Here is a 24,250-nt window from a genome sequence, read left to right as displayed (position 1 = left end):
TCGGCTCCGGGAAGCCTGAGGTCTGTCAGGGGCCATGGCTCTTTGGGGCAGGACCCTCTCCCACAAGTGAAAGATGGGGCCCAGGAGAGCTGGGAGGCTGCTCCTCTACCCCCAGGACGGTGCCCAGGAGAGGAAGCACCAAGCTGTTCGGGAGGCTCCAGGCAGGGTCTATGCTGGGTGGGGCCACCTCCTCAACAGCGGCAGCCCTGATGCCTGCCAGGGACCGTGTCCGGGACCCCTGTCCCATTCCCTCAGGGATGCCACTCCTGGCCTTCAGCCAGGGCCCCTGTGCCCCAGAGGACGTGATTCTGTAGTGTCCCCTGGCTGGGCTTCCAATTACATTTAATTCCAGAGACTGGCTCAGCCTGGGAAAAGGAGGGATTAGAGGGTGGGCCCCAACATAGCTCAGTGAGTGACCGGCCAAGACAGAGTGGCCCCGGGGACCCCACAGCAGCCCACACCTTCCCTGCCTGGGGGCTGCATGGATGGCAGGGGCCCCCTCTGCCTGTCCCCAGAGCTTGGGGCCAGGTTGGGGAGGTCGGAGCCCAGGCCTGAGCGTCCAGCACTGGCCGTGGGGACTGGGCCTCCGAGTGGCAGAGGAGCAAATGAGGGCAGTGGGCCTGCTCAGTAGCCCCCGCTGGGAGGCCCCTCATCCACCTGCCCTCCTCTGGGGTGCTGCACGAATGGATGGGTGGCGGCCGTGGGGGGTGTGCTTCCGGCAGGACCTCCCATCCAGGCCTGGCCTGGCTGGCTGCCTGGGCGTGTGTGGGCTGTACCACCTACCACCTCATCCTGAGGGCTACTTCACCCGGGGGGCAATAAAAGATAACCCTCAGATAACCTGAATCAACATGCCTGCAGTGGCCCAGAGAGCCCCACAGCTGTTTTCTTGATAATCTGGCAAATGCCCCACCCACCCCTTGCCACTCCCCCACCTTCCCTGCCCTCTGACGGCCCATATAAGGCCTGGACCCCTGCCCCAGGTCCGTCTCCCACACCGCCCTTCTGAGCCACCATGGGGCCGCTGCTGGCCCACCTGGTGGCCCTCTGCCTGGCCCTGACCTCAGCCAGGAGTGTGGAGCTCCAGAAAGGTGAGGGGGTGGCAGGCAGCATGTTCCGGGGGGCAGGCAGCCTGGGGCAGCCCAGAGAGCATGGTGCTCCTTGGGTGGCTGGCCTGGGTCGGGCACCTTGCAGCCCCCACCCCTGCTGACGTCCACCCCTGGTGGAAGGAAGGAAGGAAGGTGGTCTCGGGTCCCCTCCATCCCTTCAAAGGTGATCACCCCGCCAGACTGTGTCCAGTGGGAGGCAGCCAGTGGGGACACCGAGCTGGGACTTTGTCCTTGGATGTGGGGGAGGCAGGGGCTGGGCTAGGGAGGCCTCCAGTCCAGTCAGGGACCCTCAGAGGGTCACAGCCAAGATGGCACCTTCTGCAGAGCAGGACATCTGGCCACCTACTGAAGGGGTGGCTCCAGCCAGAGAAGACTGTGCACATAGGGTGGGGGCATCTCTGTCCCATCAGTGCTGGACGGCAAGGCCACTGGGGGGCCCTGGCCTCAGTCAGAGACACGATGTGGGCACCCTCTGAGGGGCCCAGCCCAGTCCTGCTGTATGAAGGGTGGTTGGAGTGGGGGAGGCTGGGTGGAGTGCTGAATGGATGGAAATGGCCGTGGCCCAGGCGGGGGCCCAGTGCGCCAAAAGCCCCTGCTCCCAATTGTCAAGTGGCCATGCCCTGTACCAGGCTGGGGTGCCTGGGCATGGCAGCCGGTGATGCCCATTTGGAGGGCCAGACCCCTGGGCAGGGAGGGCAGGGCCCGCAAAGCCCTCCTGCAAGACCGCCTCTGGGGAGTCCTGGGGGCAGCGGGGGGCGTCGGCCGCTCACCCTCCCACCCGTCTACCTGTCCGGCAGAGGGCAGAAGCCGGAACCACGGTCACAACGTGTGCAGCACCTGGGGCGACTTCCACTACAAGACCTTCGACGGCGACGTCTTCCGCTTCCCCGGCCTGTGCGACTACAACTTCGCCTCTGACTGCCGGGACTCCTACAAGGAGTTTGCGGTGCACTTGAAGCGGACTGCGGGCCGGGGCGGGGGCCCCCCCCAGCTCGAGTACATCTTGCTGACCGTCAAGGACGACACCGTCTACCTTACCCGCCAGCTGGCCGTGGTGAATGGGGCCATGTGAGTGGTGCTGGCGGTGTCCGTGCCCCCATCCCCGGCCCCGACGGCCCCTCAAGTGGGCAGGAGCCCCCCACTCCAGCCTTCCCAGCGCACAGCTGAGGAGTGTGTCCGGGTTTGAATTCAGGTCATAGATTCATCCACTGACAAGCACCCACTGGGAGCCCCGTGGCTGAGGGGCTGGGGTGAGGGGTGTTATTTATCCTGAGGGACTCCCGTGGCCCTGTAGGGGCTGGTGGCGGCAGGGGCCCTGTGAGAAGGTCCCGCACGGGCTGCCCAGGCTAGAGTTACAGAAGCTAGTGGGAGGGGCCTGCGGGAGGCCAGCCCCCTGCCTGGCTATTGTCCCTATTGTCTTGGGAACAATGTGAGCTCTGAGTACATTCCTGCTGGGCCACCTGCAGGATCTGCCCCCACCCTGCTCCAGGGGTTTTGTTTCCGAGCCCCCAGGCCGTGGTCCCCAGTGGGTGTGGGTGCTGGGCCCATGAGGCACAGAGCCTCTCCGTCCTCCCAGGGCCCTCTGGGGCCCAGGGTAGAGTGTGGGGAGGGCGATGGGCAGGTGGTAGGGCTGCGCCTGAAGGAGCCCAGGGGATGGGCTGTCTGGCACTGCTCACGTCCCCCATGGGGCAGCCCCAGGGCAGGAGCAGCCTGGGCAGGGCTGGCTGAGGGAGCCCAGGCCACAGGCTGCCATCCCCTCTGGGCAGCGGGAAGCAGGTGGCCATGTGGGCTCACTTGCGACCCCCACCCGGTGCCCCCCCGCCAGGGTCAGCACCCCGCACTACAGCCCTGGGCTGCTCATTGAGCGGAACGACGCTTACACCAAGGTCTACTCGCGTGCGGGACTCGCCCTCATGTGGAACCGCGAGGACTCTCTCATGGTGGGTGGGCCCACGTCATGGGCCCTGGGGGCTGGGGACGCTTCCGTGGGGCATGGAGGGCCAGTGGTTTGACCTGCCAAGGCAGGGTCCGGGGTGGCGTCTGTCTGGCGTTGGTGGGAGTAGGTTAGTGGCAGAGGTGGGGTCTTGCAGCCCACCTAGGAAGGGGACCTTCAGGGCCTGGCTGGTGGGCTGACCGTCCTGGTCTCAGTGATCCCCAAAGCCAGGACGTGCCCTGGCTGACTGCAGCCCTCCTGGATGCTGACGCCCACGCAGACAAGGTGCTGAGGCCACCTGGCTGTGGGGTTCGCCAGGGCCGCCTCCGCACTGTTGTCCTGCCCCACGTGGTCCACTGACCAGCCCCCACTTTTCCCAACAGCTGGAACTGGACAGTAAGTTCCAGAACCACACGTGTGGCCTCTGTGGGGACTACAACGGCCTGCAGACCTACTCCGAGTTCCTCTCCGATGGTGAGGGCCTCTTCGGGGTCCAGGTGGGTGGGGGTGCGCAGGCCCTGGGGCCCCCCACTGACAGGCTTTGCCCTCCAGGCGTGCTCTTCAGTGTCCTGGAGTTTGGGAACATGCAGAAGATCAACAAGCCAGAGGTGGTTTGCAGTGACCCCGAGGAGGTGCCAGCCCCCACGTCCTGCACAGAGCACGTGAGTCACAGGCTGGGGACCCCCGCCCCCAACAGCCCTATGCCTGCTGGCTGACCCTCTGGGCCCCGTGGAAGGAGGAGGGAGAGTAGCCCCCACCCACCATCCGTGTCTGCCGCAGCGTGCTGAGTGCGAGAGGCTGCTGACTGTCAAGGCCTTTGAGGGCTGCCTGGGCCTGGTGCCCCTGGAGCTGTACGTGCAGGCCTGTGTGCAGGACCAGTGCCAGTGTGCCCCGGGCTCCACCTGTGTCTGCAGCACCGTTGCCGAGTTCTCCCGCCAGTGCTCCCATGCTGGCGGGCGCCCGGGGAACTGGAGGACCTCCACGCTCTGCTGTAAGTGCTTCGCCCTGGGCCCATGGGGGTACGGGCCATGGGCAGGAGGCCTTTGCTGGTCCAGGGCAGGCTGCACAGGGAGCCACGTCTGTGCTGGCTCTGGAGACTGCCTCAGCCTTGGGGCTGGGGCCAGAGCCTTCCCGGTGCGCCACGGTGCAGCCCTCCACCCCAGCCCTTGGCCCATGTGTGGCTCAGAGGCCGGCCTTTGCTCTTCTAGCCAAGAGCTGCCCTGGGAACATGGTTTACCTGGAGAGTGGCTCGCCCTGCATGGACACCTGCTCACACCTGGAGGTCAGCAGCCTGTGTGAGGAGCACTACATGGATGGCTGCTTCTGCCCGGAAGGTGTGTGTGGCGGATGCCAGCAGGCCCATGCGTTGTGGGACAAGTGCCTCGGGTTCTCAGCTGCACTGAGAGGCAGCCGTGCCCGGCTGGTGGGGAATCATTGGCATAGGAAGAGGGCAGGGTGCCTTCCCCACCCCAGGCATCTGGGGCAAGGACCAGGTTGAAGGGACACACACTGAAGACCCTGGTCCGCCATACACACAATGGTGGCTTCAGTCTTGGGGGGACGTCTTCCTGGTCATCCACCCCTGGACAGACCCCCTTCTGCCCTGCCCTAGAGCCTGGAGGCCCCCAGGAGGGACTGAGCTCTTGGGGCATAAGGTGGCCTGGAGGCCTGACTGGACTGTGTATGGGGATCGCAGGTGTCACCCAAAGACCAGGGTGCCTGCAGGTGGGGGGTCAGGCTGGCAGCCCCACTGTGGGGATTCTAGCACTTTCCGAGGTCAGCCAAGTGTGACGTGCTCCCTGCACTGTGCCAGGCACCGTGTACGACGACATAGCAGGCAGCGGCTGCATCCCTGTGGACAACTGCCACTGCAAACTGCACGGGCACCTGTATGCGCCCGGCCAGCAGGTCACCAATGACTGCGAGCAGTGGTGGGTCTGGGAGTCTGGGGTGGAGGCTGGGCCAGGCTGGGGGTCCTGGGGTTGGGTTGGAGGCCGGGGCTGGGGGTGGCGGCCGAACCTGACCCTGTGCTCATTGCCTGGCAGTGTCTGCAATGCTGGCCGCTGGGTGTGCAAAGACCTGCCGTGTCCCGGGACCTGCACCCTGGAGGGCGGCTCCCACATCACCACCTTCGATGGGAAAAAGTACACCTTCCACGGGGACTGCTACTACGTGCTGAGCAAGGTGGGCCGGCACGCAGGGGTGCGGGGTGGGGCTGGGCCGCCACACCCCAGCGCCCCAGCCGCTGCAATGCCCCTCCTGCTCCCACAGGGCGAGCAGGACGCCTTCGCCCTCCTGGGAGAGCTGACCCCCTGCGGCCCCACAGACAAGCAGACCTGCCTGAAGTCGGTGGTGCTGCTGGCTGACAAGAAGAAGAACGTGGGTGCCCCTCCCCCCTGCCCCATCACCTCTGGGGCCCTGAGGCCCTTCTCAGCCCCTCTGTGCCCCCTGTCCTGCAGGTGGTGGCCTTCAAGTCGGATGGCAGAGTGCTGCTGAACGAGCTGCAGGTGAACTTGCCCCACGTGACAGGTGAGTCCGGCTCCGCGAGGGCCAGCTTGTGGGGGTGGTTACAGTGGGGGTGGCGCCCTCAGCTGGCGGTCCTGCTGTTGGAGGTGATGCCTCGGGACAAGGCCAGCTGGTTCTTGCTGCCCGCCTGGGCCTCACCCCCCACCTGACCCCCCCCCCCTGCCTGCCCCTCACCCTCACCCCCTGCCTGGCCAACCCCCTGCCAGCCCCTCACCCTCACCCCCCGCCTGGACCCCCTGCCCTGCCTTGCAGCCAGCTTCTCGATCTTCCGTCCATCCTCATACCACCTTGTCGTGAACACCACCTTCGGCCTCAGGCTGCAGGTTCAGGTGGTGCCTGTCATGCAGCTCTTTGTGACACTGGACCAGGCTGCCCAGGGACGTGTGCAGGGTGAGTGGCCCTTTCTGTCTCCCCCACACAGAGGCCCCACGCCGGGACCCCCTGCCCTCCAGCCCCTTCCCAACCCTGTCCTGGCCCTTCAGGCCTGTGCGGGAACTTCAATGGGCTGGAAGGTGATGACTTCAAGACAGCCAGTGGGCTGGTGGAGGCCACGGGGGCCAGCTTCGCCAACACCTGGAAGGCCCAGTCGAGCTGCCATGACAAGCTGGACTGGCTGGATGACCCCTGCTCCCTCAACATTGAGAGTGGTGAGGCTCAGCCACTGGGAGTGCGGCCCTGCCGGGCCTGTGGGGTTCCTGGTGGGATGGGGTGTGTGTATGGGGACAGAGGCGAGATGGCCCTCCTGGCTCAGGGCCAGTGCGTCTGCCGGCTGCTTTCTGCCACGCGGCCGGTGTATGGTGACCCACAATGGCAGCCTGCCAGGAGATATGGCAGAGGGGCAGGGACTGCTAATCACTGGGCAGCGGCCCTCTTGCAGGGGATGGCCCGGCACCATGACAGCACACCTTCCCATCCGCCATGCCACCCGCCTGTCTGGGGAGACCGAGGGCGGGGAGGCGGTGGGTGGCCGCACCTTGCAAGGGGGGCCCTGTCCTGTGTCAGCTGATGAGGAGGGAGGGTCAGCACCTGCCCCAGCGTGGGCAGCGGGGCTCAGGGTGCCTGCTGAAGGGGGCTGCCCCTGCTGAGCTCCTGACCCCTCCCAGCCAACTACGCCGAGCATTGGTGCTCCCTGCTGAGGAAGACGGAGACCCCCTTCAGCAGGTGCCATTCGGCAGTGGACCCAGCGGAGTATTACAAGGTGGGTGGGACCCGCACACCCCCTGCCCACCTGCCCAGCCCACGTCCCCTCTGACCGGTCGCTGCCTGCCAGGCTCTGCTGGAAGCTACTGAGCGTGTGCGTGTAAGCACACAGGCATGAGTGTGGGTGCACACGTGTATCCCCGAGCACTTGCTCACGTGTGCACTCCCCTTGCCTGCCCTGGTTTGCCTCCAGAGGTGCAAGTACGACACCTGCAACTGCCACAACAATGAGGACTGCATGTGCGCCGCCCTGTCCTCCTATGCGCGCGCCTGTGCCGCCAAGGGCGTGCTGCTGTGGGGCTGGCGGGAGCGCGTCTGCAGTGAGTGCGCCCGCGCAGGGGTCCACAGGGTGCAGGGCGGGGTGGGGTGAGTGTGTGCGCCGGGCTCCATGGGGGGCAGGAACCTGACGCTGGGCCCCTGGCCGCTGGCTGGGGTGACGGGAGCTGCGGGCCCCGCCCTCATGCCAACACCCCCTGCAGACAAGGACGTGGGCTCCTGCCCCAGCTCCCAGATCTTCCTGTACAACCTGACCACCTGCCAGCAGACTTGCAGGTCGCTCTCCGAGGCCAACAGCCACTGCCTCAAGGGCTTTGCGCCCCTGGATGGCTGCGGCTGCCCCGACCACACCTTCCAGGACGAGAAGGGCCGCTGTGTGACCCTGGCCAAGTGTTCTTGCTACCACCGCGGTCTCTACCTGGAGGCCGGGGAAGTGGTGCTGAGACAAGAGGAGCGATGGTGGGTGCTGGGGCCGGGGGTAGCGGGGTGGCAGGGATGGCTTCACCTGAGGGAGCCCATTCCTCACCCGGCCCCAGAGCCACCAGGCCCCAAAGGACCTGTTCACCTCCCGCCTCTCCCCCTCAGCGTCTGCCGGAACGGGAGGCTGCACTGCACGCAGGTCAAGCTGATCGGTCAGAGTGAGTGTGGATGCCACCCTCCTGCCCTTGGCCCCCCTTGCCTGTCCAAGCCCCCACCCCAACTTCAGCTGAGCTAAGGTGGCTCCTCTGCCCAACAGGCTGTGCGGCCCCCAAAATCCACATTGACTGTAACAACGTGACCTCGCTGGCCATCCGGAACCCCCGCCCCCTCAGCTGTCAGACGCTGGCTGCAGGCTACGTGCGTGCTGGGGAGTGCCTTGGGCTTGGGGTGGAGGCAGGTTCCCAGACGGCTGTGAGGCACCTGATGGGGGGCCCTGAGGCTTTCCTGGGTGTGTGTGTGGCCCCGCCTAGCCCACCAGGGGCACAGTGCGTGTAGGGCCCCCAGCGGCTCTCACCTGTCCCCTGGCTCGGGGTGAGCCTGAGCAGAGGGGCTTCAAGGGACAGGTCAGGGAGCAAGATCAGGGGTCGGGTGTGGCGAGGGCCCACAGTGGGTGTCTGCAATGCCAGAAAAGGGGGCAGCCAAGGGCAGGGCCAGCCTGGCCATCCAGGGCCCTGCATCTGATCCCTGAACCCTGCCCCCTGGCCACCCCACAGTACCACACGGAGTGCATCAGTGGCTGCGTGTGTCCCGAGGGGCTGATTGATGATGGCCGGGGCGGCTGCGTGAAGGAGGAGGCATGCCCATGTGTGCACAACAAGGAGTTGTACTCCCCAGGCCACACCATCAAGGTGGACTGTAACACCTGGTAAGGGCCTGTGCTGGCTGCGGGCAGAGGCACCTTCCCATGGGGCCAGCTGGGTCTGCCAGTCACATGGCCCCCACCTGGCACAGGGCCATGATCTGGGTGCAGGGCTGGTGAAGGCTGGCAGGTGTGGTTGGAGAGCTGCTGGGGGAGCTGTCACAGTGCCTCCGAGTGGCGGTGGGAGGGCCCCCGCAGTCCCCCACGACCCTTCCCTCTCCTCAGCACCTGCCGGAGAGGGCGCTGGGTGTGCACGCAGGCCGTGTGCCACGGCTCCTGCTCTATCCATGGGAACGGCCACTACATCACCTTTGATGGGAAGCACTACGACTTCGATGGACACTGCTCCTATGTGGCCGTTCAGGTGAGGTCGCGGCTCGGTACGTGGCCGTTCAGGGGAGGCTGTGGGGTGCCTGGCTCCAGGCGCTACTTCTGCTTCATGGTCCCTGCTCTGCAGGGCCTGTGCTGCCCTGGGGCCTGGGAGGGGTCAGGAGGTGGGCGGGCTTGGCCCTTCCCGGCCCTCCCATTCTGTGACCCTCCCTTGGGGGCAGTGGGAATGAGGGGCTGGTGTGGGGGTGGTTACCCCTGTCACCGTGGGGCTGAGGCTTGGTGAGGCCAGCTGGGCTGGGTCCGGGGGAGCCCCTGGGGGCCCGGCCAGCCTGGCTCACGACCTGTGGGCCCCCAGGACTACTGCGGCCAGAATGCCTCTCTGGGCTCCTTCAGCATCATCACCGAGAACGTCCCCTGCGGCACCACGGGTGTCACGTGCTCCAAGGCCATCAAGATCTTCATAGGGGTGAGTGCGGCCTGAGCCTGAGGACACGGTGGCCCCTCGGGGACCCTTGGGCGGCATCACGACGAGGTGTCTCTCCTGCTGCAGAGGACGGAGCTGAAGCTGGAGGACAGGCACCGTGTGGTGATCCAGCGGGACGTGGGCCACCACGTGGCCTACACCACGCGGGAGGTGGGCCAGTACCTGGTGGTGGAGGCCAGCATCGGGATCATCGTCATCTGGGACAAGAGGACCACCGTCTTTATCAAGCTGGCTCCCTCCTACAAGGTGCGCAGCCACCCTCGCCCACCTGGCCTCCCAGGCACTTAGTGGGCAGTGCGGCCGCCCTGCCCCCCGAGAGGCCCTGGTGAAGCCTGCACTGTCTCTGCAGGGCACCGTGTGTGGTCTGTGTGGGAACTTTGACAGCCGCTCCAGCAATGACTTCACTACGCGGGACCACATGGTGGTGGAGAGCGAGTTGGACTTCGGGAACAGCTGGAAGGAGGCCCCCACCTGCCCGGACGTGAGCTCCACCCCGGAGCCGTGTCTCAGGAGGCCACACCGCCGGGCCTGGGCCGAGAAGCAGTGTAGCATCATCAAGAGCCCGGTCTTCGGCAGCTGCCACAGCAAGGTGGGTGGGCTGCGGGCAGGCCCGGAGGGCATGAGCCCTGCGCACAGCGGGGCCGCCCACTGCCCGGTCCTCTGAGGAGCCCCCTGGCCGGGCCCCCTGCCTCCTGTGCCATCCACTAGGGCCCGGATGGCCCTCAGCTCCGGGCAGCGGGTGGGGGATGGGGCAGGGTTGGCCAACTGAGTGCATCCCTGCCAGCCCCCTGGAGCCCTGGAGGCTGGTGCTGGCGAGCACGACTGCCCCGGGGGGCTGGAGCTCCGGCGCTGCAGGGAAGCTGGCCCCGTGGGGGTGGTGCAGCCCGGGGCTCACTGAGGCTCCCCAACAGGTGGACCCCAAGCCATTCTACGAGGCCTGTGTGCACGACTCCTGCTCCTGTGACTCAGGCGGGGACTGTGAGTGCTTCTGCTCCGCCGTGGCCACCTACGCCCAGGAGTGCACCAAGGAGGCGGCATGCGTGTACTGGCGGACCCCAGACCTGTGCCGTGAGTGCCTGCCGCTCACCTGGGGGCCGCCACTTGGGGGCAGGCAGCACTGCCCACCCATCCCGGGGAGGGGCGTGTGCGGTCTTGCCCTGCTGTCCCCGGCCGAGGACTCCAGGCTCAGGCGAGGACCCCAGGCTCACGTCACCCCACCCCTGCCTGGCAGCCATCTTCTGTGACTACTACAACCCCCCTGACGAGTGCGAGTGGCACTACGAGCCATGTGGGAACCGCAGCTTCGAGACCTGCAGGACCCTCAGCGGCATCCACTCTAACATCTCCGTATCCCACCTGGAGGGTGAGCGGCCTGCCCTTGGGGTCCCCCTCAGACAGGCCCTGGGGGGCCTGGGGGCGCCGAGTTGCAGGGTGGGCTCAGAGTCTGAGAGGGACCCTGCTTTCCAGAGGGTGGCCGCGGGGAGCCGGGTGAGGGCGGCCAGGTGGGGTCTGGAGCAGAAGTGCCTGGCAGAACAGGACGCAGCTCTCGGACTGTGGGTCTGGGGGCCTCTCCAGGGCCTGTGAGCTGAGGACTAGCACAAGAAGGTGGGAGCTGCATGCAGAGCTGGGGACGGAGCGTCCTGCCATGTGGGGGGACTGGGGTCAGGGGCTCAGGCCCTCCACCAGTCTGGGTGGGGCCTGGTGGTCTACCAGTGGGCAGTCAGGGCCTGGCTGTGTCCAGGGCTCAGAGGGTACCCCGGCCCCTGCCCTTTCGACCCTGGCCTTCCAGAGAAACACTGAGAGAAGGGGATGATGGGTGGCGTGGTGGAGGTGGGATCCTCTGTAGTGGTCCAAGCCCTGTGTCCTGTGCCCACCAGGCTGCTACCCCCGGTGCCCCAAGGACAAGCCCATCTATGACGAGGACTCAAAGAAATGCATCCCAGCGGACCAGTGTGGCTGCTATACGGAGGACACACGCTACCCCCCTGGAACACCCATGCCGCCCAAGGAGGACTGCCAGTTCTGGTACCTAAGTTCACAGTGTGGGGCTGGGGGTCCGCACACACAGGCACTTGCCCACAGGCAACCGCATGTGCACATACTCAGGAGCCAGGGCACAGGGACACCAGCTCCCCCTTTACGGGGAGTGGGCAATGGGCCCCTCAGCCCTTTTCCGTCTTGCTCAGGGTTGGAACCCAGCGGATAGCTCCTCTGGAGCAGTCCTTGGGCTGTGCCCCGGGGCTTTGGGCCCTACTCTGGGCTGGGCCGGCAGCTAGAGGCCTGGCCCAGGGAGGCTGTGCTCCCTCAGGGCCTGCAGCCATTGCACTTGCTTTTCAGCATGTGTACTAACTCCTCGAAAGCCGACTGCTGGTGGGAAGAGGGTAAGTGGCCCTCTGCAGCCGCCCTCACCAGGCACCCAACTGCCCACCCTGGACCCTTGGGGCTCCGGCTCCTCCTCAGCTGCTCCTGTGTGGCTCAGACTGCCTCTGATTTGCAGCGTCTGGTGGGGCCCACCTCACGTTTGTGGGTCCCCTGGTGGGGAGCTGATGCCCTTGTGGCGAATTCCTGTCATCCCTTCTGTGTTCTGATGAGGCCCCCTTAGGGTTCTGGGGATGGGGTCCCGATGGGGAATTGGTTTACCACTGGCTGAAGCCAGGGGACACCCAGTCTTTCCCTTGTTGGGATGGGAGGGTTGGGGGGTGGTTTGTGAGTCTATCTTGTTCCTGATGTGTTGACGGTGGCCTCCCTCCTGCCCCCCAGGGAAGCTCCTCAACTACACCCAGGACGGCTCCTTCTGCTACCAGGAGCTCTGCGGCCCCAATGGGACGGTGACGAAGCACTTCAACATCTGCACCTCCTCGACACCCCCCGTCACGACCCCTACCACCCCCACTCCCACCCCCACCACCACCACCACCACCACTACCACCACCACCACCACCACCACCACCACCACTATCCCCCCCACCTCCCCCACCACCACCCCCACTCCCACCCCCACCACCACCCCCACCACCACTACCACCACCACCACCACCACCACCACCATCCCCAGCACAGGTAAGCCTCCCAAAGCCACAGGCCCTTACCTCCCGTGGCTCCTACCTTCCCTGGAGCCCTTGGAAATGACCCTGCTAGTGGCTCTCATCCCTGCTGTGCAGGAGAGGATGCTGACATGCCTCTCACTCAGCAGATGTCCCCTGGGCTCCGGGACTAGTGGGTTGAGACATCAGCATCATGGCCACATCCCCGAGCCCAGACCGCAGGGAAGGCGAAGGCAGCTTGGGGACATTTCCCAAAAGCAGCACGAAAATATCCCTGGGGGTTAGAGGAAGCAGAAGGATGTCCTTAAATCCCTCTGCAGTTGTCTGGTTGAAATCGTAGCTGCCATGGAACGAGCCACCATGGCTTTGATGGCCACAGGAAAAAGAAACTTGTGAAAGTGAAAAAAGATTTTTAAAAACTTGCAGCTGTATAATGGCAACCCCTTTTTCTCCTTTTCCCACTTTACGGCAGTTTCGTCAACAACTCCGAGTAAGTTGCATGGACGTCGGTGGCACCTCCCCCTGGTAGACAGGTGGGGAGGGAAGGCTGAGCAGTGGCCCCAGGAGCGTTCCTGAGTCCCAGATGCAGGCTGGCGGCTTGTGCATGAGAGATGATGTATTTGAGGCCTTGGTTCCCCGTCCCCTGGGTTTAGGGCTGGTGCAGGGGAGCTTGGACAGCTCTGTGTCATGACGCTGTTGGTCCAGAGGGGAGACCAAGCCCTTCCAGCACGCTTCCTCACGGGAACGGGTGACCCTTTCCTCATTTATTGATTTTTTGGCACAAAGATCTGGAAATAGCCCAGAGGGGCAGTGGCCTAGAGCTCTGAGCCTGGGTCTGTCACCAGGTGTGGCGTGGGGGCTCTTCCCTCTCCAGGCCTCGGTTTCTCAGCTGCAAAAGGAGGGAGGAGGTGGTGGCCAGCCTTGAGCTCTCTGAGCCTACGACTTGGTCCGATGGTGATGGGAGGGGGTCCCTGAGTCCCAGGGATGCCTGGAGCTGTGTTCCGGGCACGGTGACCGAGACTGGCTCTTGCCTCCCTAGAGCTGTGCTGCGTCTGGTCCGACTGGATCAATGAGCATCACCCCAGTGAGGGCAGTGACGGTGGTGACCAGGAGACGTTCGACAGCGTCTGCAGGGCGCCCGAGGACATCGAGTGCAGGTCGGCCACAGAGCCCCACCTCAGCTGGGAGCAGCTGGGCCAGAAGGCACAGTGCAGCCCCTCGTTCGGGTTCATCTGCAAGAACGAGGACCAGTTTGGAAATGGACTGTTCGGAGTCTGTTATGACTATGAGATACGTGTCAGTTGTTGTCTGCCAATGGATGAGTGCCCTACTTCCCCGACCACCACTACGGCCACCACCTCACCAACCACCGTCTCTACCACCTCACCACCCAGCGTCTCTACCACATCACCAACGACCATCCCTACCACATCACCACCCGGCATCTCTACCACATCACCAACAACCATCCCTACCACATCACCAACGACCATCCCTACCACATTACCAACGACCATCTCTACCACATCACCACCCGGCATCTCTACCACATCACCAACGACCATCTCTACCACATCACCACCCGGCGTCTCTACCACATCACCAACGACCATCCCTACCACATTACCAACGACCATCTCTACCACATCACCACCCGGCATCTCTACCACATCACCAACGACCATCTCTACCACATCACCACCCGGCGTCTCTACCACATCACCACCCGGCGTCTCTACCACATCACCAACGACCATCTCTACCACATCACCACCCGGCGTCTCTACCACATCACCAACGACCATCTCTACCACATCACCACCCGGCATCTCTACCACATCACCAATGACCATCTCTACCACATCACCACCCGGCGTCTCTACCACATCACCAACGACCATCTCTACCACATCACCACCCGGCATCCCTACCACATCACCACCCGGCGTCTCTACCACATCACCAACGACCATCCCTACCACATTACCAACGACCATCTCTACCACATCACCACCCGGCATCTCTACCACATCACCAACGACCATCTCTACCACATCACCACCCGGTGTCTCTACCACATCACCACCCGGCGTCTCTACCACCTCACCACCCACTGTATCTACCACGTCACCAACGACCACCTCTACCACATCACCACCCGGCGTCTCTACCACATCACCACCCGGCATCTCTACCACATCACCACCCGGCATCTCTACCACATCACCACCCGGCGTCTCTACCACATCACCAACCACCGTCTCTACCACCTCACCACCCATCATCTCTACCACCTCAACAACCATGCCAACTACAACTGTGACTACCACCACACCTACTCTACAGTCAACCACCCCAGTGTCATCAACCACTCCGTGTATTCAATGCTGGTGGACTGGCTGGCAGGATTCTGGTAAACCGACCTTCACCAAACCAGGTGGAGAAATTGAATCCATTGGGAATGCCTGTGACCCAGGTTGGGCAGCCAACATCTTCTGCAGAGCCACGATGTTTCCCCAGATTCCCATCCAAGACCTTGGTCAACAAGTAGTGTGCAACACCTCTGTTGGGCTGGTGTGCAGAAACGAAGACCAGAAGCCAGGGGGTGCAATCCCGCAGCCATTCTGCCTCAATTATGAGATCAACATCTACTGCTGTGGTCCATGTGGCATGACATTGCCACCACCCTCCACCACCACCAAGGGGACCACAACACCCCACACTACATCAACATTCACTACCACAGGCACCACGACACCCACTCCCACATCCACCACCACAGGGACCACAACACCCACTCCCTCATCCACCACCACAGGGACCACGACACCCACTCTAACATCCACCACCCCAGGGACCACAACACCCACTCCCTCATCCACAACACCAGGGACCACAACATCCACTCCCACAACCACCACCACAGGGACCACGACACCCACACCATCAACCACCACAGGGACCACAACACCCACTCCCTCATCCACCACTACAGGGACCATGACACCCATTCCCACGACCACCACCACAGTGACCACTACACCCACTCCCACGTCCACAACCACAGGGACAACAACACCCACTCCCACAAGCACCACCACAGGGACCGTGACACCCACTCCGACGTCCACCACCACAGGGACCGTGACAACCACTCCCACATCCACAACCACAGGGACCACGACACCCACTCCCACAACCACCATCACAGGGACCACTACACCCACACCCTCAACCACCACAGGGACCATGACACCCATTCCCACGACCACCACCACAGTGATCACTACACCGACTCCCACGTCCACCGCTACAGGGACCACGACACCCACTCCCATGTCCACAACCACAGGGACCACAACACCCACTTCCACAACCACCATCACAGGGACCACGACACCCACTCCCACGTCCACAACCACAGGGACCACAACACCCACTTCCACAACCACCACCACAGGGACTGTGACACCCACTCCGACGTACACCACCACAGGGACCACAACACCCACTCCCTCATCCACCACCACAGGGACCACGACACCCACTCTAACATCCACCACCCCAGGGACCACAACACCCACTCCCTCATCCACAACACCAGGGACCACAACACCCACTCCCACAACCACCACCACAGGGACTGTGACACCCACTCCATTGTCCACCACCACAGGGACCATGACACCCACTCCCACGTCCACAACCACAAGGACCACGACACCCACTCCCACAACCACCACTACAGGGACGACGACACCCATTCCCACGACCACCACCACAGTGACCACTACACCCAGTCCCACATCCACAACCACAGGGACAACAACACCCACTCCCTCATCCACAACACCAGGGACCACAACACCCACTCCCACAACCACCACCACAGGGACTGTGACACCCACTCCAATGTCCACCACCACAGGGACCATGACACCCACTCCCACGTCCACAACCACAGGGACCACGACACCCACTCCCACAACCACCATCACAGGGACCACAACACCCACACCGTCAACCACCACAGGGACCACAACACCCACTCCCTCATCCACCACTACAGGGACCATGACACCCATTCCCACGACCACCACCACAGTGACCACTACACCCACTCCCACGTCCACAACCACAGGGACAACAACACCCACTCCCACAACCACCACCACAGGGACCGTGACAACCACTCCCACATCCACAACCACAGGGACCACGACACCCACTCCCACAACCACCATCACAGGGACCACGACACCCACTCCCACGTCCACAACCACAGGGACCACGACACCCACTCCCACAACCACCATCACAGGGACCACGACACCCACACCCTCAACCACCACAGGGACCACGACAACCACTCCCACAACCACCACCACAGGGACCGTGACACCCACTCCCACATCAACAACCACAGGGACCACGACATCCACTCCCACAACCACCATCACAGGGACCACGACAACCACTCCCACGTCCACAACCACAGGGACCACAACACCCACTCCCACAACCACCACCACAGGGCCTGGGACACCCACTCCCACGTCCACAACCACAGGGACCACGACACCCACTCCCACAACCACCACCACAGGGACTGTGACACCCACTCCGACGTACACCACCACAGGGACCATGACAACCACTCCCACATCCACAACCACAGGGACCACGACACCCACTCCCACAACCACCATCACAGGGACCACAACACCCACTCCCACGTCCACAACCACAGGGACCATGACACCCACTCCCACAACCACCACCACAGGGCCTGGGACACCCACTCCCACGTCCACAACCACAGGGACCATGACACCCACTCCCACAACCACCACCACAGGGACCGTGACACCCACTCCCACATCAACAACCACAGGGACCACGACACCCACTCCCACAACCACCACTACAGGGACGACGACACCCATTCCCACGACCACCACCACAGTGACCACTACACCCAGTCCCACATCCACAACCACAGGGACAACAACACCCACTCCCACAACCACCACCACAGGGACCACTACACCCACTCCCACGTCCACAACCACAGGGACCACATCACCCACTCCCACAACCACCATCACAGGGACCACTACACCCACTCCCACATCCACAACCACAGGGACCATGACACCCACTCCCACAACCACCACCACAGGGACTGTGACACCCACTCCCACATCAACAACCACAGGGACCATGACACCCACTCCCACAACCACCACCACAGGGACCGTGACACCCACTCCGACGTCCACCACCACAGGGACCGTGACAACCACTCCCACATCCACAACCACAGGGACCACGACACCCACTCCCACAACCACCATCACAGGGACCACGACACCCACTCCCACGTCCACAACCACAGGGACCACGACACCCACTCCCACAACCACCATCACAGGGACCACGACACCCACACCCTCAACCACCACAGGGACCACGACAACCACTCCCACAACCACCACCACAGGGACCGTGACACCCACTCCCACATCAACAACCACAGGGACCACGACATCCACTCCCACAACCACCATCACAGGGACCACGACAACCACTCCCACGTCCACAACCACAGGGACCACAACACCCACTCCCACAACCACCACCACAGGGCCTGGGACACCCACTCCCACGTCCACAACCACAGGGACCACGACACCCACTCCCACAACCACCACCACAGGGACTGTGACACCCACTCCGACGTACACCACCACAGGGACCATGACAACCACTCCCACATCCACAACCACAGGGACCACGACACCCACTCCCACAACCACCATCACAGGGACCACAACACCCACTCCCACGTCCACAACCACAGGGACCATGACACCCACTCCCACAACCACCACCACAGGGCCTGGGACACCCACTCCCACGTCCACAACCACAGGGACCATGACACCCACTCCCACAACCACCACCACAGGGACCGTGACACCCACTCCCACATCAACAACCACAGGGACCACGACACCCACTCCCACAACCACCACTACAGGGACGACGACACCCATTCCCACGACCACCACCACAGTGACCACTACACCCAGTCCCACATCCACAACCACAGGGACAACAACACCCACTCCCACAACCACCACCACAGGGACCACTACACCCACTCCCACGTCCACAACCACAGGGACCACATCACCCACTCCCACAACCACCATCACAGGGACCACTACACCCACTCCCACATCCACAACCACAGGGACCATGACACCCACTCCCACAACCACCACCACAGGGACTGTGACACCCACTCCCACATCAACAACCACAGGGACCATGACACCCACTCCCACAACCACCATCACAGGGACGACGACACCCACACCCTCAACCACCACAGGGACCACGACACCCATTCCCACGACCACCACCACAGTGACCACTACACCCACTCCCACATCCACCGCTACAGGGACTACGACACCCACTCCCACGGCCACCACCACACTGACCACTATCCCGACTCCCACATCCACAACCACAGGGACCACAACACCCACTCCCACAACCACCACCACAGGGCCTGGGACACCCACTCCCACGTCCACAACCACAGGGACCACGACACCCACTCCCACAACCACCACCACAGGGACCACGACACCCACTCCCACAACCACCATCACAGTGACCACGACACCCACACCCTCAACCACCACAGGGACCACGACACCCATTCCCACGACCACCACCACAGTGACCAGTACACCCACTCCCACGTCCACTGTTACAGGGACCATGACACCCACTCCCACATCCACCACTACACGGACCATGACACCCACTCCCACAACCACCACCACAGGGACTGTGACACCCACTCCCACATCAACAACCACAGGGACCATGACACCCACTCCCACAACCACCATCACAGGGACGACGACACCCACACCCTCAACCACCACAGGGACCACGACACCCATTCCCACGACCACCACCACAGTGACCACTACACCCACTCCCACATCCACCGCTACAGGGACTACGACACCCACTCCCACGGCCACCACCACACTGACCACTATCCCGACTCCCACATCCACAACCACAGGGACCACAACACCCACTCCCACAACCACCACCACAGGGCCTGGGACACCCACTCCCACGTCCACAACCACAGGGACCACGACACCCACTCCCACAACCACCACCACAGGGACCACGACACCCACTCCCACAACCACCATCACAGTGACCACGACACCCACACCCTCAACCACCACAGGGACCACGACACCCATTCCCACGACCACCACCACAGTGACCAGTACACCCACTCCCACGTCCACTGTTACAGGGACCATGACACCCACTCCCACATCCACCACTACACGGACCATGACACCCACTCCCACAACCACCACCACAGGGACCACTACACCCACTCCCACGTCCACAACCACAGGGACCACTACACCCACTCCCACCACCACCACCACAGGGACTGTGACACCCACTCCGATGTCCACAACCACAGGGACCACGACACCCACTCCCACAACCACCATCACAGGGACCACTACACCCACTCCCACGTCCACAACCACAGGGACCACGACACCCACTCCCACAACCACCATCACAGGGACCACGACACCCACTCCCACAACCACCATCACAGGGACCACGACACCCACACCCTCAACCACCACAGGGACCGCAACACCCATTTCCACGACCACCACCACAGTGACCACTACACCCACTCCCACGTCCACCGCTACAGGGACCACGACACCCACTCCCACATCCACCACTACAGGGACCACGACACCCATTCCCACGACCACAACCACAGGGACCACGACACCCACTCCCACAACCACCATCACAGGGACCACTACACCCACTCCCACGTCCACAACCACAGGGACCACGACACCCACTCCCACAACCACCACCACAGGGACTGTGACACCCACTCCCACATCAACAACCACAGGGACCACGACACCCATTCCCACAACCACCATCACAGGGACCATGACACCCACACCCTCAACCACCACAGGGACCACGACACCCATTTCCACGACCACCACCACAGTGACCACTACACCCACTCCCATGTCCACCACCACAGGGACCATGACACCCACTCACTCATCCACCACAACAGGGACCACGACACCCACACCCCTGTCCACCACCACAGGGACCACGACACACTCTCCCACAACCACGACCACAGTGACCACAACACCCACTCCCTTGTCCACCACTACAGGGACCATGCCACCCACACCCTCGACGACCACCACAGGGACGACGACACCTACTCCCTCGTCCACCACCACAGGGACCACGACACCAACACTGACGACCACCACAGGGACGATGACACCCACTCCCTCATCCACCACCCCAGGGACCACGACACCCACTTCCACAACCACCACGGTAACCACCACACCCACTCCCTTGTCTACCACCACAGGGACCATGACACCCACTCCGTCATCCACCACAACAGGGACTATGACACCCACTCCCACATCCACCACCACAGGGACCACGACACCCACTCCAGCATCCACCACTCCACAGACCACGACACCCACTCCAGCATCCACCACTCCACAGACCACGACACCCACTCCCACATCCTCCACCATGGGGACCACAACCCCTCTCACCCACCCCACCACAACCATCAGCACAGTGACACGTGTTCCACCTACCACCACCTCTACTACAGGGACCCCTACACTGACAGGGAGTCCTTCAACTCCAACGCCTGTACCACCCACTCCACAGACCACCAGCACCTCCAGCTCCAGCCTGCCTACCCCAACGGTCAGCCCTATCATCTCCCCCAGCATCAGCATGAGCACTGGCCCAGTAGCCTCCACCCAGGTGCGGTGCTGCTATTTGAATGGCACATACTATGCTCCAGGTACCCATACTTTCATCTTTGGCTCTTAGGCAGCAGAGGCTAGTGGGGCTCTTACCAGCAGTGGGACTAACGTTAGGCTCAACTGGGAGCTTACTTGGGGAGCTGGCTGTGGGTGTGGGTGGCTGTTTCTGTGGCCAGCTCCACTGCTGTGGCCATGTGTTGGGGAAATGTTGGGTGGTGGGCACCCTGGGGGCCCCTGTGGGGACCTGCTCATGTCCTTGTGGATGGAGTAGGGACAGGGTTTCCCCTGTGCAGGTGAGCTGGTGTACAACGGCACGCATGGAGACATGTGCTACTATGTGAACTGCTCTCTGAACTGCAACTTGCAGTTCTTTAACTGGTCCTGCCCACCCACACCCTCTCCGCCATCCACACCCTCGAAGCCCAGCCAATCCATGCCCACAGCAAGCACCAAGCCTGCTGGGTGTCCGGACTTCGATCCTCCCAGGCAGGTCAGCAACCAGAACGCACTCACCATCTGGATGCACAGAGCTGGAGGCCCTGTCTTTCTCTGGTCATTAGATGTCCCATTCCTTGTCCCTGTGCCCCGCCACCCCAGTAGGGCCAAGGCTTCAGGCAGTCTGCTGAGCCCCCCACCTTCTCAGCCACGTGGCCCTTGCTGCAGCGAGCAGCTGGCTGCCTCTCAGATGGGCTGTCCTTAGCCTCCAGCTCTGGGGAGGGGCTCCTCTGTGGGCAGGGTGGCCAGGTGGTCCCCCCTGACCCTGTGTCCTTCTGGCTCACAGGAGAACGAGACGTGGTGGCTGTGTAACTGCACCATGGCCACGTGCAAGCATGACAATGTGGTGGAGCTTGAGGAGGTGAAATGTGAGCCCCCTCCCAAGCCCACGTGCTCCAACAGCCTCCAGCCTGTGCAAGTGTGGGACCCCAACGGCTGCTGCTGGCACTGGGAGTGTGACTGTAAGTCCCCAGTGCTAGAGGGACCCTCCCACCTCCCCCTTCTGTGGACAGGCGGCTGTAGGCCTGAGGTCCTTGGGAACAGGCCCTGGGTGGGTTGATGCCGCAGCTGCTGAGCGCCTGCTGGGCGCTGGCTCTGTCCCGAGGGGCTTCTCACTCTGGCTTATTCCCGTCTCAGGCAGGGGGGTCTGAGCAGAGGGCTGGGCTTGTGGTGCCACCTCCCACCTTGAGGCTGCTTCCCAGCTCTGAGAGGCAGAGCTGGAGTTTGAACCCAGGCCCTGGGCTCTGGAGCCAGGACCCCTTTAGAGCAGGCGCTGCGGGCAGGTGGGGAGATGGACTGTCCGGGGCCGGAGCTGAGGCCCTCTCCCCAGCTTGGATGCCCCATGTGTCCCAGGAGCCAGAACCTGCAGCCTTGCCCTGTCCCTGCTCGCCCTTCCCCCCACCCCGTGGCTCCCGCCCCCAGCCCAGCCCGTCTGGGGCCTGGCACCAGCTCACCTGGGCTCCCTCTGCAGGCTACTGCACAGGCTGGGGGGACCCGCACTACGTCACCTTCGACGGGCTCTACTACAGCTACCAGGGCAACTGCACGTACGTGCTGGTGGAGGAGATCACCCCCACAGTGGACAACTTCGGGGTCTACATAGACAACTACCACTGTGACCCCCGTGACCAGGTGTCCTGCCCCCGCACGCTCATCGTGCGCCACGAGACCCAGGAGGTGCTGATCAAGACCGTGAGGCTGATGCCCATGCAAGTGCAGGTGTGCTGGGGGCACGGGGCTGCACCTCCGTGGCTGGGCTGGGGCGGGAGTGGCAGTATATGGGGCACACAGCCAGCTGTCTTCCCGGGCACTCTGGGCACGTTCAGAGGCCTCTTGACGTCCCCCACTCATGCCCCACTGCCCGCCCTAGCTCCGGGTCTTTGTGGCAGGAGATGCCCTGCCGAGGATGGGGGCAGTGGGCCCACACCCACGTGGAGTCATCGGTTCCCATGGCCGGGGACCCTGGGTTCTGCATGGCCCGAGGGTCTCCTGGGGTCTCTGAGGGCAGTGCCCCTGCCATCGTGCTCCTGGGACCACACACGTCTGGCCCAGAGTGATGGAAAGACAGCGAGGGAGGGAAAGGCCAAGGGGAGGCAGGGGAGGCAGGCTGGCAGAGCCCCTGCTGTGGCACAGTGGGCAAGAGGGAGGACTGCAGGCCTGGGGTGGCCCAGGTGCTCCCTGAAGATGCAGTTTGCCCTGACCTGCCTGGATCAGACACACAAGTCTCCCTCTCCTGAGGTGGCCAGGGCAGGGCTGGCCTCCACCCCTCTGTGGATGTCCCCAAGCCTGTGTGTGCTGGCTACAGGTGCAGATCAACAAGCAGGTGGTGGCGCTACCCTATAAGAAGTATGGACTGCAGGTGGAGCGATCAGGCATCAACTACGTGGTGGACATTCCTGAGCTGGGCGCCCTCATCTCCTACAACGGCCTCTCCTTCTCCATCAGGCTGCCCTACCGCCTGTTTGGAAACAACACCAAGGGCCAGTGTGGTGAGCCCCTCAGCGCCTGTGCCCTGGCCCTGGGGAGGGTGGCTGGGCGGAGGCTGGGGCGAGCACCTGCCAGCTGGCTGTGGTCTCCCTGCTGCTCTGCCCAAGTCCCCCAGGCCATCATCCCCGGTCTGTGCCCCCAGCCCCGGCCAGCTGGTCACCAGGAGACCAGGACTGGAGATCAGCAGGGACCCGCTGGGTGGCGCGGGCTGGGCGTTGATACACACGGGCCTTCCTGCCAACACAGGAACATGTACGAACACTACCACGGATGACTGCGTGCTGCCCAGTGGGGAGCTTACCTCCAGCTGTGAGGTCGCAGCTGACCAGTGGGTGGTGAACGACCCCTCCAAACCTCACTGTCCCCACGCCAGCTTCACCACGGAACACCCGGCCACCACGCTGCCAAGGGGTACCAGTGCCACCACGCACAAGGACTGTGCATCTCCTCTCTGCGAGCTCATCAAAGACAGGTGCCCGGGGGTGTCTGCTGCCTTGGTCACAGTGAGCCGCAGGGTCTCGGGGCCACCTTGGCTCTCTGTGTCCCCCCGAAACCTTGTCTGCAGAGCGGAGATGAGGCAGAGGGCTGAGTGTGGGGCTGGGAG

The 24,250-nt window shown here is 63.3% G+C and overlaps 1 protein-coding gene across 1 annotated transcript in view; it reads left to right on the top strand.

The window, feature by feature from the left end:
* The first annotated feature begins 995 nt into the window (after positions 1-995).
* The window catches only part of MUC2 (mucin 2, oligomeric mucus/gel-forming), a 28,807-nt gene continuing 5,552 nt past the window's right edge, over positions 996-24,250 (top strand). Inside the window, exons 1-35 of the mRNA XM_057506751.1 lie at positions 996-1,091; positions 1,907-2,177; positions 2,935-3,049; positions 3,426-3,516; positions 3,595-3,704; positions 3,823-4,033; positions 4,251-4,376; positions 4,856-4,973; positions 5,088-5,226; positions 5,314-5,421; positions 5,502-5,571; positions 5,821-5,958; positions 6,051-6,215; positions 6,672-6,766; positions 6,962-7,088; positions 7,248-7,503; positions 7,630-7,682; positions 7,781-7,881; positions 8,238-8,389; positions 8,609-8,747; positions 9,069-9,179; positions 9,264-9,443; positions 9,547-9,786; positions 10,109-10,265; positions 10,429-10,560; positions 11,075-11,222; positions 11,535-11,578; positions 11,958-12,257; positions 12,714-12,731; positions 13,281-21,203; positions 21,459-21,655; positions 21,947-22,121; positions 22,631-22,878; positions 23,465-23,648; positions 23,893-24,118. Coding sequence (XP_057362734.1) covers positions 1,016-1,091; positions 1,907-2,177; positions 2,935-3,049; positions 3,426-3,516; positions 3,595-3,704; positions 3,823-4,033; positions 4,251-4,376; positions 4,856-4,973; positions 5,088-5,226; positions 5,314-5,421; positions 5,502-5,571; positions 5,821-5,958; positions 6,051-6,215; positions 6,672-6,766; positions 6,962-7,088; positions 7,248-7,503; positions 7,630-7,682; positions 7,781-7,881; positions 8,238-8,389; positions 8,609-8,747; positions 9,069-9,179; positions 9,264-9,443; positions 9,547-9,786; positions 10,109-10,265; positions 10,429-10,560; positions 11,075-11,222; positions 11,535-11,578; positions 11,958-12,257; positions 12,714-12,731; positions 13,281-21,203; positions 21,459-21,655; positions 21,947-22,121; positions 22,631-22,878; positions 23,465-23,648; positions 23,893-24,118 — 12,944 coding nt within the window. The 5' untranslated portion in view covers positions 996-1,015. The remainder of the gene's footprint in view (positions 1,092-1,906; positions 2,178-2,934; positions 3,050-3,425; positions 3,517-3,594; positions 3,705-3,822; positions 4,034-4,250; positions 4,377-4,855; positions 4,974-5,087; positions 5,227-5,313; positions 5,422-5,501; positions 5,572-5,820; positions 5,959-6,050; positions 6,216-6,671; positions 6,767-6,961; positions 7,089-7,247; positions 7,504-7,629; positions 7,683-7,780; positions 7,882-8,237; positions 8,390-8,608; positions 8,748-9,068; positions 9,180-9,263; positions 9,444-9,546; positions 9,787-10,108; positions 10,266-10,428; positions 10,561-11,074; positions 11,223-11,534; positions 11,579-11,957; positions 12,258-12,713; positions 12,732-13,280; positions 21,204-21,458; positions 21,656-21,946; positions 22,122-22,630; positions 22,879-23,464; positions 23,649-23,892; positions 24,119-24,250) is intronic.

The sequence above is a fragment of the Manis pentadactyla genome, chromosome 9 (assembly GCF_030020395.1).
Source record: "Manis pentadactyla isolate mManPen7 chromosome 9, mManPen7.hap1, whole genome shotgun sequence".
NCBI lineage: Eukaryota > Metazoa > Chordata > Mammalia > Pholidota > Manidae > Manis > Manis pentadactyla.
This window is presented reverse-complemented; position numbering and strand designations above follow the sequence as displayed.